The 18634-nt window shown below is 39.9% G+C and overlaps 1 protein-coding gene and 1 non-coding gene across 26 annotated transcripts in view; one reads left to right on the top strand and one right to left on the bottom strand.

The window, feature by feature from the left end:
* Positions 1-18634, bottom strand: part of DLGAP1 (DLG associated protein 1) — a 964206-nt gene that overhangs the window by 315531 nt on the left and 630041 nt on the right. For 20 of the 25 annotated variants that reach the window (XM_016933374.4, XM_016933378.4, XM_016933377.4 and 17 more), the window contains one exon: positions 3911-4125. In XM_016933374.4, coding sequence (XP_016788863.3) covers positions 3911-4125 — 215 coding nt within the window. Of the gene's footprint in view, positions 1-3910; positions 4126-13699; positions 13814-18634 lie in introns of all 25 variants that reach the window. The other 5 variants (XM_054671850.2, XM_054671851.2, XM_016933380.4 and 2 more) reach the window with 1 other exon arrangement.
* Positions 1160-1263, top strand: LOC112206306 (small nucleolar RNA U13). The gene has a single exon (XR_002940539.1). It is a non-coding gene; the product is annotated as a small nucleolar RNA U13 (small nucleolar RNA).

Genomic DNA, 18634 nt, shown 5'->3' with positions numbered 1-18634 from the left:
GTTTTCCAAGAGTAGCTACAGGAGGGGTTTTGCTGGCCCAAAGATGGACTTCGTTGTCTCAAAACTACTCCTAACACCAGAATGTTTAACTGACCTTAGGCCTTATATGTCTGAGGACCCAATAACTAACACTAAGCAGCTGATGAAAAACCACCCACATAAATAAACCCTCAAGATGCCTTCGGAAAATAGAAAAGAAAAGAGAAAAACAATGTAAGAAAGTGTAGGAGTGCCTTCTCTTCAACATTTCTGAGAGAAGATGGGAGTTGAAAACCTTAAACAAAATGTTGCCCCAATCTCACTTGCCTAATTTTAGTTATCTTGGTTCAGGGCTATGATTCATCCCTAAAGCTGTGAATTACTGAGGAGGAAGGAGGGAAAAAAAATCGACTTAAATGTCAAAGAAGTAGGAACATAAATATAGTTTTCTTTTTTGAGGAACTAGAATTCCAGGATATAGGGATCTTTTTTCTCATAAGGGACTGAATCCTTCAAACTTCTAGAAAAATAATGATCTGCAGTCAAAACATCATCAAGGAATGAAAGACAGAATTGATTATGAGTCATGTCATGTCTGAATTTTTGCCTCTATAGTGTATTTTCCTTTTTTTCTTTTGTATCTCTTTCAATCTGGTTAAACTATTAATTAATTAATTAATTAATTTTGAGACAGGGTCTCTCTCTGTTGCCCAGGCTGGGGTGCAGTGGCTCAATCATGGCTCACTGCAGCCTCAACTTCCTGGGTTCAAATGATCCTCCCACCTCAGCCTCCCGAGTAGCTGGGAGTACAGGTGCATGCCGCCACACCCAGCTAATTTTTGTAGTTTTTGTAGAGACAAGGTTTTGCCATGTTGCCCAGGCTGGTCTCGAACTCCTGGGCCCAAGCAATCTGCCCACCTTGGCCTCCCAAAGTGCTGGGATTACAGGTGTAAGCCACCGTGCCAGGCCAATCTGGTTAAACTAGAGGTCACTAACAATTGTATGCAGTTGAAGATGATGGAGGTTTAATGTGTAGACTGTAATGACAAACGGAACTCATAAAATAGGTGAGTGTGAAATGAGTGGAGGTAAGTGGAACTATGAGAAATGATTCTAGGGGATGTGATGGTAGCACAGGGAAGGAAGATATGTTTGGATGGTTGTCTAAGGTTCTCTTGTGATCCTTTTGTGGATCATAATCATAATGATTGAGTTTTCACAGTAATATATGAGATGTGCTTCCTTCAAACCTTGTTAGGATGTTGGCACACTATCTGTCTTACATAAACGTAGGAAAAAAAGTTCTCTTTCCTGCCAAAGAACAGGGGACAACAGAAATGATTTGGGGAAACTCCATCCTAAGTAAAATGTTTTCAATTTAGTAGGTGTTCTCCTGTCCATTTATCACCACTTTGAATTTCTGTAAGTGGGGAGGGATGAAATAGCAGTCACTAACTCATACCCAGTTCAACAACTTCATCGTCTGAAGGAGCTGACCCTCTACCATCAGCCTAGCTGTCATCTTCATGTTTGCCTCTTTCTGCTCTGAAAACTTCTGAGCAGTAAAAGAAATATATGGTGGTCACAAAAATACGGTCCAGGACGTTAGAGGAGGGTCATATTGTGAAGAAGGCAAATGAGAAAGAAAGAGTTTCAATGACTTCAGAGTGATCCTCCACATCCTGAAGATATGAGAGTAGCCCAGGGCACGATTGTGACATTGATTTCAGCCCCTACCCTCTAGACCTGTCCTCAGTCTCCTCAGAGCACTCTTCTCATCTTCCTCATGGCTCTGCATCTTTCTGTTCTCCTCTTACCTGGGTATTGCTGTGGACAAGAGCAATTCCTCTATCTTATCACCCAAGACCCAAAGTGTCACTCAGCGAATGTGACCAATGCATCTTGATGACAACCTAACGGGATACTCAGGAGGTGGAAAGGACTCTGGAGGTTGCCGGTTTAAGTGACTTTCTTGCCCATTGCAATCCTTTTCTTGCATCTTCTGGAAGATGTTAACCCTATGGCCATGACTACCTAACATTGTGTCTAGTGGAGAGATATTTTAAGGTCCATAGAAGAATATTTTTTTTCAGAAGGGTCCTTGGCCTCCGTCATTTCATGTCACCTTGGTCCACTGCCTTTCTTACAAATCCAGTTCTTTCAATTTAATTTTCTGAGCTTCTCCTAGGTGCGCCAAAGTGCAATGAAGACTTGTTTCTGTTTTTTATTTCCACGAATTTTTTTTTTTTTTTTTTTACCTTGTGTGGCAATGTTTTGGGTCCAATTCTGTTCTCCAAATAGATATATTGAAGTCCTAACTCCTACTATCGGTGAATGTGACCTTATTTGGAAATAGAGTCTTTGTAGATCTAATCAAGCCACCAAGTTTGTGGTAGTTTGTTCTGATGATTCTTGAAAAGTAACACATGTAGTAATAAAGGCAAAGAGGAAGGGCAACTGGAAGCCAAAGAAAGAAGGAAGAGGTTTTTTTCTTGGCTTAATTTACTGATGCATTGGTATTAATTTTTGATTAAAATGATCCAGAATTGTTCCACATGAACCCTTGAAAAATAATTCATGGGAGGCTGTCTCTGTCCGGATCTTTAAAATACAACATACTCTGCTATTTAAATAAATTCCCATCGCACAATAGTCAGCTGTTTTTCAGTGCTCTTGATTAACAATTGGGTTTGTTTTCCTTAACTCGACTGCTTTGATTTTTTGTTTTATTTTGCCTTTTAATATTTTATTTAGTAACATAATATAAATGCATGAATAGTAATGTTCATTTCATCAAAATATGGAATCAAAGGCACTTAAAAATACGAATTATCCGTAATATATTTTTCAGGTCCAAATGGAATTCTATCTATTTCTACATTCCAAGACTCTAAAGAATTTACTCTCTATAAACAGCATTTAGAATTAAATCAGGTCTTGCTTAAAATAATCAATCTCAGTGGTTTCCTGCGTAGCGCTATTCTTTGTTTACAAACAGCACAAATACAGTTAAGGACTACAGTCATATGCTGCACAACAACATTTCAGTTAATGATGCATATAATATGGTTGTCCCATAAGATTATAATACTGTGTTTTTACTGTATTTTTCTATGTTTGGATATATTTACATAAACAAATACTTACCATTGTGTGAGAGTCGCCCACAGCATTCAGTACAGTAATTTGCTGCATAGGTTTGCAACTTAGGAGCAATAGGCCACTCCATATAGCCTGAGTGTGTAATAGGCTAGACCATCTAAGTTTTTGTAAGTGTACTCTATGATGTGTGCACAGTGAAATCGCTTAATGATGCATTTCTCAGAAGGTAACTCCACCCTTAAATGATGTATGACTATATTTATATTTGCAAAACCAAACCTTTTTAAGGCCTTCAATTGTAATACATATCGAGTGCCCAAATTTAAAAATGTATGTCAAGAACCTTCACATATCCAATTTTAAAGCACGGCCACACTCTATAAGCTTCTCCAAGACAATCTCTTCTATTATGTTACTCAATTATCTGAAAAATTCAAGAGTCTTAAGAAAAAGTTCTTGTGTGTACTTCGTGCCTGAGCAAACGTTCAAGAATTGGGATACATGTATATTCTCATTGACCAGAAATTTTAATTCTTTTCAGAAGCCATTCTGGATTCTTTTAAATCCAGAATGGCTTCTGAAAAGATGGGATTGCTTCTGCTTCTTAGAGATGAGGGGTTCAGCTTATGATCAATGCAGAACACATCTGTTGCCTCTCTCTACAAAGGCACTGGGGTACAGACGTCAGATCTAAAGTCACAATTAATGTATTGCACTGCTCCACCTGTAGGATGTTTCTGCCCCACTTACTCTAGGAGACACACCATCTGAGCCTCGGTGATAATACAAGCACCTGGACTATCGCAAGTGCAGGGTTAGGACTACTCACTTGAGTGTGGTGAGTTCTGTAAGGGATGGCTGAGTAGCCTTGAGATAGCTTTCTCTCCGCGCAGCAACTTTTGGAGAAGGCTTGGGACTCGTGTCTGAGTCTCCACTGTCTTCATCCCCCATGGCCTTGATATAACTGCCACTCCGCATTCTTCGGCATGGAATTTCATCATCTTTACCTCGAGGGGTGTACCCTGTCCATTCATCTTGTGGAACCTATTCAGATAGAAAACAGATAAATCACTTTTTATAAAATCCTACCTTTTTCTTTTCTTTTTCTTTTTTTTTAGATTTAACATTTCTTTTTTTTTTTTTTTTTTTTTTGAGATGGGGTCTTGCTTTGTCGCCCAGGCTGGAGTGCAGTGGTGCAATCTTGGCTCACAGCAAGCTCTGCTTCCCGGGTTCATGCCGTTCTCCTGCCTCAGCCTCCTGAGTAGCTGGGACTACAGGCACCTGCCACCACGCCTGGCTAATTATTTGTATTTTCAGTAGAGACGGGGTTTCACCGTGTTAGCCAGGATGGTCTTAATCTCCTGACCTCGTGATCTGCCCGCCTCGGCCTCCCAAAGTGCTGGGATTACAGGCTAACATTTCTAATCTTTATGAGTACGTAGTAAGTGTATATATTTATAGAGTACATGAGCTATTTTGATACAAGCATACGATGTGTAATAATCACATCAGGGTAAATGGGGTATCCATCACCTCAAGCATTTGTCATTTCTTTGTGTTATAAACATTCCAATTATCGTCTTAGTTATTTAAAAATGTATAAATAAGACCAAGTATTTTCTTTTTTTGGTATGGTGCTGGATATCGGTAATATAATTATCTGAAACTTTAGACATTAACCTTTCAATAACAATATTTTATTGTAATAGGCTCATAAATATTTTGAATATGTACAAATCCACATCTCTCAGTCTTTAACATGACTCATGTAGTAGGAAAAATTAAAACCATTGGCTTTGAATCATTTGTACATCTCAGTTTTCTCATGCTGATAATAGTTGAGTCAGGCATAAGAATGCCATTTGAAAGGAGAGCAATTTTATTTGAGCTTTTCAGTGATTTGTTTTCAATTGCCATTTAAGATTCGGGAATGTTTACTGATTGATCTATGCCTTCCTTGAACCTTTCGACTTTACCATCTCATATCCAGTCTGTCTTCTTCCTAAACCAGTGGTCTCTACCAGCTGCATTTACTCCCCAGTCACTTATTCTTTCTGAATCTTTCTTAATTTGGATTCAGCTTCCTTAGATCTGCTTAAAGCACTCTCTAAAGGTTTCCAATGATCTCCTAGTGGAAGATAATGGCATTTTCTTGCTTTTATTTTTTGTTGGCTTCTGCACACCTGTACACACATACATACAAATAACACCTCTTTGCAAGTTTCTCCCCTTTTGGCCTTCTGATTGCTTGACTTACCTGGTGTAGCTACTACTTGTCTGAATTGTTCCTTTCCTTTTGCTTTGCTGGATCCTACTCTAAGTCCCTAACTGTGGATACCACAACAAAATCATATTGTCAGTGCACTGCTCTTCTTTTTTCTTCCCACAGTCATTTTTTCTGAGTTCAGCAGAGCACTGCACTACGTTTTAGAAGCCATCTTCATGACTTTCTCTTCAGTTCCTCTTAGATTTTCCACTTCAACATGAACTCAACCTAGATCTCATTCCTTCTTCATTTTTCATGAAGTGAAAAAAAATGCATAATAGCCACTCTTTTTATTCATTAAGAAGTAACATAGCAAACATACTACAGTGGACAGAGCACTGCACAAGGCTTAAGTAAAAGAGACCAAAAAAGGGGAAGGCTGGTTCTTGCCCTCAACGTATTTATAACAGAGACGAGAAGAGAAACGAGAGTTAGCAGTAATGGTGATGGGAAAGGAGGATCCAGGAAAGGCTCCCTGGAATTGGCCAGGTTTGCAATGACAAAATAAAAAGGCTTTTAATATTTTGATGTTAACTATTTACTGCTTATCCATTAAAATAACATGGTACTTCATTATTAACATTTAACTGTGCTAAAAAAAATTTGCCTATAAGATCTCATTTCATCAGTACAACAACCTGTGCATATTTTTCTGTTTTTCTCAGGTGAGAAGCAGGAGCTCAGAGAAGGTGAGTAACTTGCCAAAGGACACACAGCTAAAACGGCAGCACTAGGGTTCGAGGTGTTTAACTCCTAAGATCAAAATTATATTAATCAAAATTTTATGATTTATATCACTTTGAAACCTAAAGTGTTAAGAAAATTGTCTACAATAGCACACACACATATCAGACACAGATTTCTAAATATTATAGGTTCTAAGGAAGTGAGAATAGATGTTCTACTAAAAGAGCATAATTCTTTCCTTTTTAATTGTTAATTCACCTGTATAACTTGAAAGTTTAGATCTAAGAACTTCAGATTGAAGAGATGCTACTATTCATGGTCTTGAAAACAGTGGTTTGTAGGTTCTAATTCTGAAAAGTACTAACCAAGATGAAGCATCACCCTGCAGCATGTTCATTTTATTTAATAAATTCTTATATTGTGCTCCTGCGTGCAGGCACTGTTCTAAGTGCTATTCAAATGTCAGCTCATTTGATCCACACAGCGGAGGGGTGGTATTATTATTATTCCCATTTTACAAATGAGGACACTAAAGTTATGTAACTCACTCAGAGTTACAGCTAAGAAGGGGCTGAGTTTCAATGAGGCAGTTCCTAGGGCCATATGTTGACCACTGTTTAATGCTCCTTGTCTTTCTAGGCTTTGTGGCACCTGCTCCTTGTCTTTGTGCTTTGTGGCACCTGCAGAACTGAGCAATTATAGTCCCGGATACCTTTGTGCTCATCACATTTGATACACTTGTCATTTATTAATTATGCTAGTAACAATGTAATGTTTTTACTTTTGTAGGTAAAAGCATCAAAATCACCACAGCAACAAAGATTTCTCAGGAAATTATAAATGCTGAGAACAGTCTTGTTTTCCTTGCATTGGCAGGTGACTCACTGCATAGACATGATCATCTTCAGAGCCTCATTATAGGTTTAGCAATTACAGTTTAAAAATTAACTTGGTACAGCTGAGGGTCATAGATGATGCACCCCACACTTGCTATTTCTCAATCCTGATGTGAAGTTCATAAGCATTGCTCTCTGGAGTATGTCAGACACTAATGACAAACTGATTAGCTCATATGGCTTATGCAACAAAACATGGCAAATTTTGTTCAGATATTTTTTTCAAAGTTAGTTTATGGTAGAAATTTGGGCTCATACTAGAAACAGTCTGTAACTGTTGTTTAGGGAACCAGCTGAGAAGTATTTAACCTGTGTGTCTTTCAATTAATCTTACTTTTCAAATGATAGCAGCTAAGAAGTTATGTGGAAGTGACTTCCATTGGAGTGGAATTTGAATAGTAATACATTATTTATATACCTAAAGGTAGCATACAACAAGATTACACATAAAATAATACAGTAATCAGTTCTAGGGAAAGTGTAAAGACAGAAAATCGAGACCTTGGAGAAGAAAAACACAATTGCTGAACTGTAAGGGCCATTAACATCGATATAATCGAGTCAGTTTTTATTTGTTTCTTAAACCCTAAAGCAAAAGGGAGGCATTGCTTAGGTAGATAGTTTTAGAAGAAAGCATATAAAGTGGTAAGCATACAAGGCCCAAAGAGTGAAATGTTACTGCCTTTTGATTGGAAAGAAAGGGAGAATTACATGGCTGCAGCTGCTATTGTGAGCTGGGCAGAGGTTGCTGTGTCTTTCCATTTCAGCTGCACAGAGAGAAAAGATTTAGGAAAATCCAAAGAAAAAGATAATTTTGCAGCTGTCTCAGAAAAGCCTGCGTTATTACTGTGGTGGCAGTTTCAGGAGCTGGAAGTCTTGGTAGAAGGAAAGCTGGAGCAGAGACAAAGAGTGCAGGTCCTCATTGATTTCAGGCTGGTGGGATGCCCTGCTTGTGTGCACCAGCTTAGGAGGGGGTTGGACTCAACAAACATAAACAAATAATAATAAAAGCAAACTAATACAGGTTAGATTTTATAGTAGTTATGGATGAGAAAAAAGGATTAATTGCTTTTTAATTATTATGTTTAAGCATTAGCACTCCAACAGAGATCTTAATTTTTGATGAAACAAAATGAGGATTAGTGTGCATTGTCTATTTCAGTGGTAGCCCGTCTATAACTGAAACAACATGTTATCATTCAGAAAACTGGAAGACCTGCCCTTGACTAAGAAATGGCCATAATCAAATGCTAACATCCTCTAATTACAGGATAGGGATGTAGGGATGGTTTTTTTGTTGTTGTTTTTTTTTGACAGGGTCTTGCTCTGTTGCTTGCGCTGGAGTGCAGTGGCGTGATCTTAGCTCACTGCAACCTCCACCTCCCAGGTTCAAGCCATTCTCTTGCCTCAGCTTCTTGAGTAGCTAGAATTATAGGCCTGTGCCACCACGCCCAGCTACTTTTTGTATTGCTAGTAGAGAGAGGATTTTGCCATGTTGGCCAGGCTGCTCTTGAACATATTGAAAGAATTATTTCAATACCTTTTTTTTTTGAGGTGGCGTCTCGCTCTGTCACCAAGACTGGAGTGCAGTGGCACGATCTTAGCTCACTGCAACCCCTGCCTCCTGGGTTCAAGAGATTTTCCTGCCTCCCTAGTAGATGGGACTACAGATGCCCGCCACCATGCCTGGCTAATTTTTGTGTATTTTTAGTAGGATCGGGGTTTTGCCATGTTGGCCAGGCTGGTCTCAAACTCCTGACCTCATGATCTGCCTGCCTCGGCCTCCCAAAGTGCTGGGATTACAGGGGTGAGCCACTGTGCCCAGCCAGGATGAGAATGCTTTCTGAATTGAAATGATGTCACGGGCACTGAAGGATGGGCCATTCTAATGAAGGTTATAGTCTATTCAGTCACAGAACAGGAGAAAATAAAACACCACCGAATGGGGCATGCTCATATTTTCTGTCTCTCTTCCTGCCTCCCTCCCTTATTTCTTTATTTCTGCAGGTATTTTTTTGTTGTTTATTTGCCAGCCATGGTTTGGGTGCTGGGAATACACACCAGTGAATAATACAAATGTTGGTCTCATTCCATGTAATTTATATTCTAGAAGGAGAGCTAGAAGAGACAGATAATAGACAAGCACCTGATAAATGAACAAGATAATTTCAGGAAGCACAAATGCTATGAGGAATAAGATAAGGTGATGTGCTAGGGTAGCTGGAGGGGGGCTGCTTTAATTTGTCCTTCAGTGAAGCCCCCCTGAAGAAGTAACATCTGAGAGATTTGATGACCAGAAGAGCCAGCCTTGGAAGGATCTAGGGGAAGAGCTTCCAGGCAGAAGGATCAGCCAGTGCAAAGTATCTAGAGTAAAAAGAAGATTGGAGTAATCCCAGCCCTAGGAATGAAAATGCCAGCCTGGTCAGAGAGCATTGAGCAAGAGAGACGTGACATGAAGAGAAGCAAAGGGGGTCAGGTCACATAGCTCATCTCAAGCTATCTTGAGTCCTCCTTAAAGTTGAATCTGCTCTCCCAAAACTCCCTCCAACTGCTTCAGCTTAAATTAATCTTTTCCTTTATGAAATTTATAGCATGTACCATCTATATAAGGGGTCAGCAGAATATAGCTTGCAGACTAAATCTGTTTCATCATCGATTTTTGTAAATAAAGTTTTATTGGTACACAGCATGCCCATTCATTCTGTGTTATCTATCTATGGCTGACTTTGAGCTACAAGGGCAGAGCTTTATGGTAGCGATGGAGGCAATATGGCTCACAGAGAAAGTATCCTAACCCTCAGTCCACATGATTATACTGAGTACTCAAATCATCACGAAATGGTGTTTTATGGACATCGCTCTTTGTCTTTGTTTCATCTCTCCAACTACTCTATAAGCTTACTGAAATCGGGGGAAGCCATATTGCCAAAGGGTTAGAGGGTGGGCTGTGCAATTAAACTGCCCAGGCTTGAATTCCAGGTTTGAATTTTTGTTGCGTAAATTACCAGGTACGTCCTTGGGTGAGTTAATTAACTTATCTGTGCCTCAGTTTCCTGTCCCATAGAATTATGTGTGGACGAAATGAGGTAATGTCCACAAGCACACAGGAAGTGATTAATAAAGTTCTGTTTGATGGGAGTTCTGCACTATACACTGTACTCAGCCATATTACTGAGCACACAGACACCCCCTGATGGTGAATGACTTTGGCTTTCCAAGACTCTGATGCCTACTTTCAATTTTCTTTGGCAAGTTAGGAGCAAAAATAGTCTCTCTCCACTTCCAATTGATTCTTTTTAATTTTTGTAGAGATGAGGTCTCACTCTGTTTCCCAGGCTGCTCCTCAAACTCCTGGGCTCAAGTGATCCTCTCATCCCAGCCTCCTGAATTGCCGGGACTACAGGCACCTGCCACCACACCTGACTTTCTCCATGGCTCCTTTTTTTTTTTTTTTTTTTTTTGAGACGGAGTCTTGCTCTGTCACCCAGGCTGGAGAGTGCAGTGGCGTGATCTCGGCTCACTGCAAGCTCCGCCTCCCAGGTTCACGCCATTCTCCTTCCTCAGCCTCCCCAGCAGCTGGGACTACAGGCGCCCGCCACCACGCCCGGCTAATATTTTGTATTTTTAGTAGAGACGGGGTTTCACCATGTTAGCCAGGATGGTCTCAATCTCCTGACCTCGTGATCCGCCCGCCTCGGCCTCCCAAAGTGCTGGGATTACAGGCGTGAGCCACCGTGCCCAGCGGCTACTTTTAAAGTATATGGTCAATGATAAAAATCTTGGGGATTAAAAGCAGCGGCATTTATTATTAAAAGCAGTGGATTAAAAGCAGTGGCTGCCATATTTCTATCCACTATATATTCTAGTATAAGGATATAAGTGCAAATGGACTATATATAAAATAATTTGCAAACTTATAAAAATTTCTTTCATGGTAAGAAAACGGTTCTCCTAAGTTGGCCCATGGGCACAAAAAGGTATTTGTCTCTCTGCTGGAAGTGGAGTATCTTTTGGTGCTGACATTTCCCCCCACTTTAGGTTTTCCTAAACTCAGTTGAAAGAGGAACACACGGCCGGACGCAGTGGCTCATGCCTGTAATTCCAGCACTTTGGGAGGCCGAGACGGGCAGATCATGAGGCAAGGAGTTCAAGTCCAGCCTGGCCAACATATAAAACCCCGTCTCTACTAAAAATACAAAAAATTAGCCAGGCGTGATGGTGGGTGCCTGTAATCCCAGCTATTCAGGAGGCTGAGGCAGGAGAATCGCTTGAACCTGGGAGGCGGAGGTTGCAGTGAGCTGAGATCGTGCCACTGCACATTTTACTGAATCTAAGATACTAATGCAATTGTCCCAACATTTTTTGTGTCACTAAGAAAGAAATAAACATCATCAATAAATTCTGACACTCCATAGAATATATAATTTATCCCAATATCCAAAATGCTAAAATGTGGAAACTATGGCTCTTAGAATCAATTAAAAACCTTTTAAAAATATGTATGAGAAGAAAAACAAGAAATGAATTTATTCTGGGATAGTAATTGTTGAACTTAATGTTCATATTTAGTAATGACCAAATTAATAATAGCAATTACATTTATCATGTCATGAGTTTGGAAAAAAACATAAGTTCACATAATGTCTTATGATCCTTACAACTATCATGAAGGATATGAAGAGTAAATATTACAACCTCAGTTTGTCAAATAGAGAAACTGAGGTCAGGAGAGATTAGTAACTAGTGTAGGGTGACACTGTGCCCAAGCTGAGGTCTGCCATTCACAGTTCAGGAATCTCCCCCGCCCCCTTCTAGCATATTCATATATGTCTTTTGACATGTCTTTTGGGTAACAATTGTTATTTTTTGATAAACTACAAAGCACATATTTTAGATAAGAAAATAATATCATAGTGTTTTAAGGTCTGTTTGAAGGAAAAAATTAATAAACAAATAGTGGGTTACAACCCTTTGAAAGAAAAGTTACAAGAACTACTCTATCAGATGTAGGAACGCTTAGTTTTAAAAGTCTCTCCCCAAGGGCATCTAGCTTGAGTGCCCCACTTTGGCTGGGCTGCAGTTATCAAAGTGTAACTAAATAGATTATAGTCTGTGCCAATGATGGTCTGTGAGACGATGATTGAGAGATGAAGCCATGTGCATGTGACTCTTTGAGAGCAGATTATCTCAGGATGGGAAGTTGCATGGTGAGGTGTGGAGTAATGAGAATGCGTGAGATTTTGGGAAATCTGAGAGCCACAAAAGGAATGAAGACACTTAGAAAGCCGGGACAGCTGAAATGAAGCATATGTCCTGAAAATATACAAGGGCAGGCCTGTGCGATTCTGTGAGCTATTCTGGGTTGCAGAGATTTGGGAGGAAAACTGATGAACCCAAGGCTGTGAGTACATAAAGCAAAGTTCTATTTCATCAGGAACCAAAGAACTGGGAGGAAGGAACCTAGGCATTTGGTTGATTTGGTGAAAACAAAGGCAGTAGAGCAAGGAAAAGTAGCAATTGAATGGTGGGCATGAGGGATAGGCTTCTATTTGCACAGTTACCCCTCAGCAGCTGTTGATTCCTTCCCAAGCACAAGGTATTTCAATGACAGCAGCCAGGTAAATAAGGGTGCTTGGCAGTGACTTAGGGGTCAACCTGTTTGACTTTCCTGTGCTTGAAAAGGAATGGTAAATAGGAGGAGAAAAATGTACATTATGAAAGGAGAGTTGGGCATCTGACATTCATGAAAAAATCTGACAATTATGGAATCATCTCAATGAGCTAGGGGCAGTGCCTATGTTACTTTATTTTAATCTTTGCAGCAGTTGTATGAAATAGGCATTACTATTTCCATCTTACTGCTTCAAAATTGAGATTCAAAAAGGTAAAATGCAATGGCTCATGCCTGTAATCCTAGCACTTTGGGAGGCCAAGGCAGGAGGATCACTTGATTCCAGGAGTTTGAGACCAGCCTAGGCAACATAGCAAGACCCCATCTCTACAAAATAATTTTTTAAATGTAGCTGGTGTGGTGGTGGTATGTGCCTATAGTCCTAGCTATTTGGGAGGCTGAGACAAGAGGATTGCTTGAGCCCAAGAGTTTGAGGCTGCAGTGAGCTATGATGGTGCCACCACTCTCCAGCTGGCCGACAGAGTGAGACTCTGTCAAAAAAAAAAAAAAAAAAAAAAAAGATGAAACGACTTGCCCAAGGTCATAATAATTGGTACAAATGTGCATTTGTCTGACATCAAAGCTTTTAATAATATTACCTTGCCTCTGATGAATCCGTGATGATTAAGTGAATGAACCAATAAACTAAAAAAAAAAAGAAGAGAATGGGGTGCACGCTCCCACTCAACAGTCGTGGTTTTTAAAATAAAATGTAACCATTCAAATAAGCATAAACGTTCTCGTGTCACTAATTTTCTAGCACTGCTAAAAGAGGGTTCAAAATAATAAACACTTAATTCTGAAGTGAAAGAGTGTTGTTGTTTCCTGGTCTGGGGCTGCCTTACCAAGTATTGTTTGCAGCTGCTGTTTAAACAAGCATGAACAGTTTGGAGTAGGGAGTGGGTGATTAGAAAACTTGCAGGACAGCCACACCTTTAAGGGTGGCTTGGGAGCCTTGAAGCATCCCAACAGCGTTTTAGCATTTGTAAGAAGGCTCCACCCTGGACTTCAGGTTCCTGCCTACAACTTTTTAGAGAAATGGCTGTAATGTGTTGGCCTTCTAAGCACTTTTAGTGGGCTCTCAGATTCCCTACTCACTCGATTTCTTTGCATCTTCTTTGCAGCTGGGAGAACTGCTTTTCTGCTCCACACAGCTTTCACCTTGACAAATGCGACTTGGCTTAAATGTCCCTTTAGCCTTTTTAGCTTGCTCTTCTCATAGCAAAAACAGAAAAAAAAAAAAAAAAAAAAAAAAGAGCAAGAATAGGAAAATTACAATTATGCAATGTGCAGATCCCTAGGCATGATTGTTGCTTCCCAATCAGGAGAAGATTTCCCTGGCAACCGCCCTTTCTTACTCCCCTGGAAGCCCGAAACTGGTGGAAAACTTAATTTGTTTTAGATTGCTTAAAATTACCTTTTAAGGATAAGAGTAAATACCTACCTCTTTAAATAGAATTTATACCCTTTGTCACAGCTCTTCCAAATAACATTTTTAAATGATCTTGAAAGAATAGAACATTGTAAACAGTGATACATATGGTAATTTGCTTACCATGACCCTATAGAATTATTCTTACCCACAAACATGTACAGTATCTGCAGGGTACCCAGCACCATAGCAGGGGCTGGGTAAATACACCAAAAGCATTTTATAAAACACAGTCTCTGGTGTTAAAGGAGTTTATAAGTTTTGAGTGGATCTGGTGAATCTGGAGGGTGGATGAAGGAAACGAGTAAAAAGTAGCTTTAAGTAAGTCAAGCTGAGTCGAGTATTAAATCTCAGTACCTCTGAATTTCCTACTGGGTTTGAAGCTTGTTCCCATAAATCCCCTTTCCTGGTGATGAAACTGTTCCTTAAAAATTGAACATATGTGTGTGAAGTGCAAATGCCACTGATAAACAGCCCTGCAGGGGAATGGCAGAGGGCCTAGGTCTGTAGTCCCCAAGGGATTGGGGAGCCATGGGCCTTTGGGGACTAGTAGAAAATGTTACCGAGGTGCTGGATGACATTAAAAGGGGCACTAACTGTGGATAAGACACTCTCGTGACATCACATCAAGAAATAATAACTAAGATGCTGGGCGTGGTAGAATGCACCTGTAGTCCCAGCTACTTGGGAGGCTGAGGTGAGAGGATCACTTGAATCCAGGAGTTCAAGACCAGCCTGGGCAACACAGTGAGACAAGATATTAAGATTCTAGTATGATGTAGGGACAGGAAGGGAAATGAATTTTATTAATTATTCACCCACTATTTTGACTGTAGTGAATACGTATAGGTTTAGCTATCCCAGTTCCACTTCTGGTTCTTGTAGCCAAGCCTCCTGATTTTGCTTTGGGAAAAGCTTTCTCCTCAATTCGAGGTCCATGTATTTCAGGAGTAGCCCAAGAGTTGGGGTAGGACAATCAGCAAATCACACTTCCTGGCTTCATTGCTTGGCTCAGGGCAGAGGTGAATGATCTAAGCTTACTCAGTCAGCAAGCATCTCTGGACCTGTGCATGAAATGCCAGGACAAAGATACCTCCTCTCTCACTGAATATATTAATAGGGAGGCATGTGACCTTAGGACTTGTTGGTAGCCATTTTATAACATCTAATACACAAACATAATTTCACGTAATACAAAAACCTTATGTTATCTTAATGCCATTGCAATGATGAAAAAATTGAGACTTAGTGGTATTAAATAACTTAACACCAAATGTTACAGCTTGTCAGAATTGAAAGACAGGTTTGTCTTACTCAAATTTCTACACTCTTCATCACAACAGGCTGCTGTCTATAAGAGTTTCAAAACTTTGTTATAGTAATTTTCTATTAAACCTAAAATTCAAGTGTTAAGTTGCTGAGAGATACAATCCCATAGCATTTTGGAATTTTTAACAAGTACTGAGTGTTAGATGCTTGGCCCAGCACTTTGGGAGGCCGAGGCGGGCAGATCACCTGAGGTCAGGAGTTTGAGACCAGCCTGGCCAACATGGTAAAACCCTGTCTATACTAAAAATACAAAAATTAGCCAGGCTTGGTGGCTGGCACCTGTAATCCCAGCTACTCAGGAGGCTGAGGCAGGAGAATTGCTTGAACCTGGGAGGTGGAGGTTGCAATGAGCCAAGATGGTACCACTGCATTCCAGCCTGGGTGACAGAGTGAGACTCCCTCTCAAAAAAAAAAAAAAAAAAAAAAATAGAGGTCTAGGTCTATGGTAAATATATTTTTTCCACTGACTATATAGGAGATAAGCTAACTTAGAGCCCCTTTTTAGTTTTTAAGGTAACTTCATTTTCTGGTGTATTGGAGGCATATCTGTTGGCTTGGAATTGTTAGCTGAGCAATCATAGCTTTCCATTATTGTTATAGTTACTAGTGTGCTGGTGTCTATCCACCATATCCTATGATGTTTGTTGCTATAATTCCTAGTTGCAAACATTGAATTCCCTGAGGCAAACTAGAATTTTGTGTCTGGTGTTCAGAAGCAGAGATGTGGGTAGAAGATTAGTGACCTTCCTCTTGCTGCCAATAGAAGCCCACATGTGGAAACATCATTCATCAACACTAATCCTTGGTGTTGTCTAAAATCACATAAACCTCTCAGCACATCTGTCTGTTGCTATACACACCCAACTACTTGTCAAACTTGTATATGAATTTTTTCCTTAGGACACAAAATCTGATAATGTTATTATTAACAAATGGTATAACTAGAGTCTATAAAATATCAAGTCAATCATCTCAAGTATTAATACTTAATTTTAAAATTAAAAATTTTAAAAAAGGTTTCAGCAAATATTTTCCTTTAGTCTCTCTATTATCAATTTTGAAATATTAAGTTTCTTAAATGAGGCTTACTTGTGAATCATTAACTTACATATTTGACATTTATAAACAAAGAAAAATCTCAATAGATTTAAGAAGAGACACAACTCAGAGCCTCCTGCTTTTCGTCATCATCATCTGATTCCCACTGCATCTTGGGGCTGTTTGGACTTTTTATTCCAAGCTACATTTATAACACCTGAAAGCATACGGCATTCAAACGGGCCAAAATAATCTTTCCTTCCTGAATCCCATCCATTCTAATGCAATGAAACCGTCAAACCACATGCATCTAGTTCTTGAGATTGGGAAAATAACTGAATAATATTTTGGTGTCCTCATGCACATGTGTGATTCAAAATTCCACTTTCATAATCATCATACAGGGAAGTTGCCTCTTGAGGGTGTGTACTTTAAGCTACGTTTCAATCTACTTTCCACAGACAGCAAGATATCTATAATGAACACAGGATGTCCCACAAACATGTGTACAGATGAGTATGATACACTCAATAGTTATCCAAATCAGTGCTTCCAGGCTAGCTCAAGGTCCATTGAAAGGAAATGTTCCAACTGGAGTATTCATTACAGGGTTCTCTTCTTTCACTTTAAACTGATTACTTTGTGGTGAAGCTGGAGTTAAAAGTTCCACTTCTTCTGTGACTTTATCAAAATGCTTTAAAAGTATTCATTCACTTGTTCAACACATATTTATTGAGTATATACAGTCATCGTATGGTATCTGTGGGGGACTGGTTCCAGGATACCAAAATCTGTGGATGCTTAACTTCCTGATATAAAATGGTGTAGTATTTGCATATAACCTATGCATTATCTTCCCATATACTTTAAATCATCTCTACATTCCTTGTAATACCAAATACAATGCCTGCACATCACTTCATTTGTGTGGATTCAACATAGTACTCAGGGTGCAGCAAATTCAAGTTTTGTTTTGTGCAATTTTGTGGATTTTTTTTCCAAATATTTTTGACCCATGGTTGGTTAAATCCACAGATGCAGAACTGATGGATACATAGAGAGGACTGTATCATGAAACAGGTGCTATTTTAGGTACTGGGGATACCGCAATTCACAGGCAGAGAAAAAAATCTCCGTTCCTCAAAGAACTAAAAATAGAACTACCATTTGACCCAGCAATCATAGTACTGAGTATATATAGGAAAATAAAGCACTCTACCAAAAATACACCTGCACTCACATGTTGATCACAGCCCTATTAAACTATACTAAAGTCATGGAATCAACCTAGGTGCTCGTCAATGGTAGGTTGGATAAAGAAAATGTGGTACATGTACACTATGGAATACTATGCAGCCATAAAAAAAGAACAAAATCATGTCCTTTGCAGCAACACAAATGCAGCTGGAAGCCATTATCCTAAATGAATTCACGCAGAAACGGAAAACCAAATACTGCCTGTTCTCACTTGTAAGTGGGAGCTAAACGATGACTACACACAGACATAAAGATGGCAACAGTAGACACTGAGGACTCCAAAAGAGGGGATGGTGAAGGGCAAGGGTTGAAAAACTATCTACTGAGTACTATGTTCATTATTTGGATGAGGAGTTCAATAGAAGCCCAAATCTCAGTGTTATGCAATCTATCCACGTAACAAGCCTGCACATGTATGCCCTGAATCTAAAGTTAAAAAATAAAGCTCTGCTGTCATGGGGAAGGGAGAGGACAGACACTAATAAAATGGGCAAAATGTATGTTAGGCAATGATACGCACTATGGAACAATGAAAGCAGGAAAGGGGGAAAGAGTGTGTGGAGGAGAGGTGGGTGGTGGGATAGGCATGTTAATAGTGGCATCATCGCAGGCTACGTTAAGAGACCTCTAGGTACCGACTGACTGGAGTCAGGGACTCTGCCCTGGGGTCTGGTGGCAGAGTGCTGAAGGCAGAAAGAAGCACAGATGAGAAAGTCCTGAAGAAAGGGCAGGACTGCCATGCACACAGCGGGAGGCCAGGTGAGTGGAGTGGAGTGAGAGGTGGCAGAAGGTGAGGACAGTGATTTGGGGGGTGTGGGGGTCCATTTCAGGAGGCTTTACAGGCTGTGGTAAGGGCTGTGGCATGTACTTGGGGTGAGATGGGAATAGAATGGAGGCTTTGATGAGATACAGACACATTCTAGTTCAAGAGAATCACGCAGGTTGCCAAGTTGAGAATGGCTCAAGGGCAACAAGAG

This window comes from Pan troglodytes, chromosome 17 (assembly GCF_028858775.2).
Source record: "Pan troglodytes isolate AG18354 chromosome 17, NHGRI_mPanTro3-v2.0_pri, whole genome shotgun sequence".
Taxonomy (NCBI): Eukaryota; Metazoa; Chordata; class Mammalia; order Primates; family Hominidae; genus Pan; species Pan troglodytes.
The sequence above is the reverse complement of the archived record's forward strand: the minus strand, read 5'-3'. Positions and strand labels throughout refer to the sequence as shown.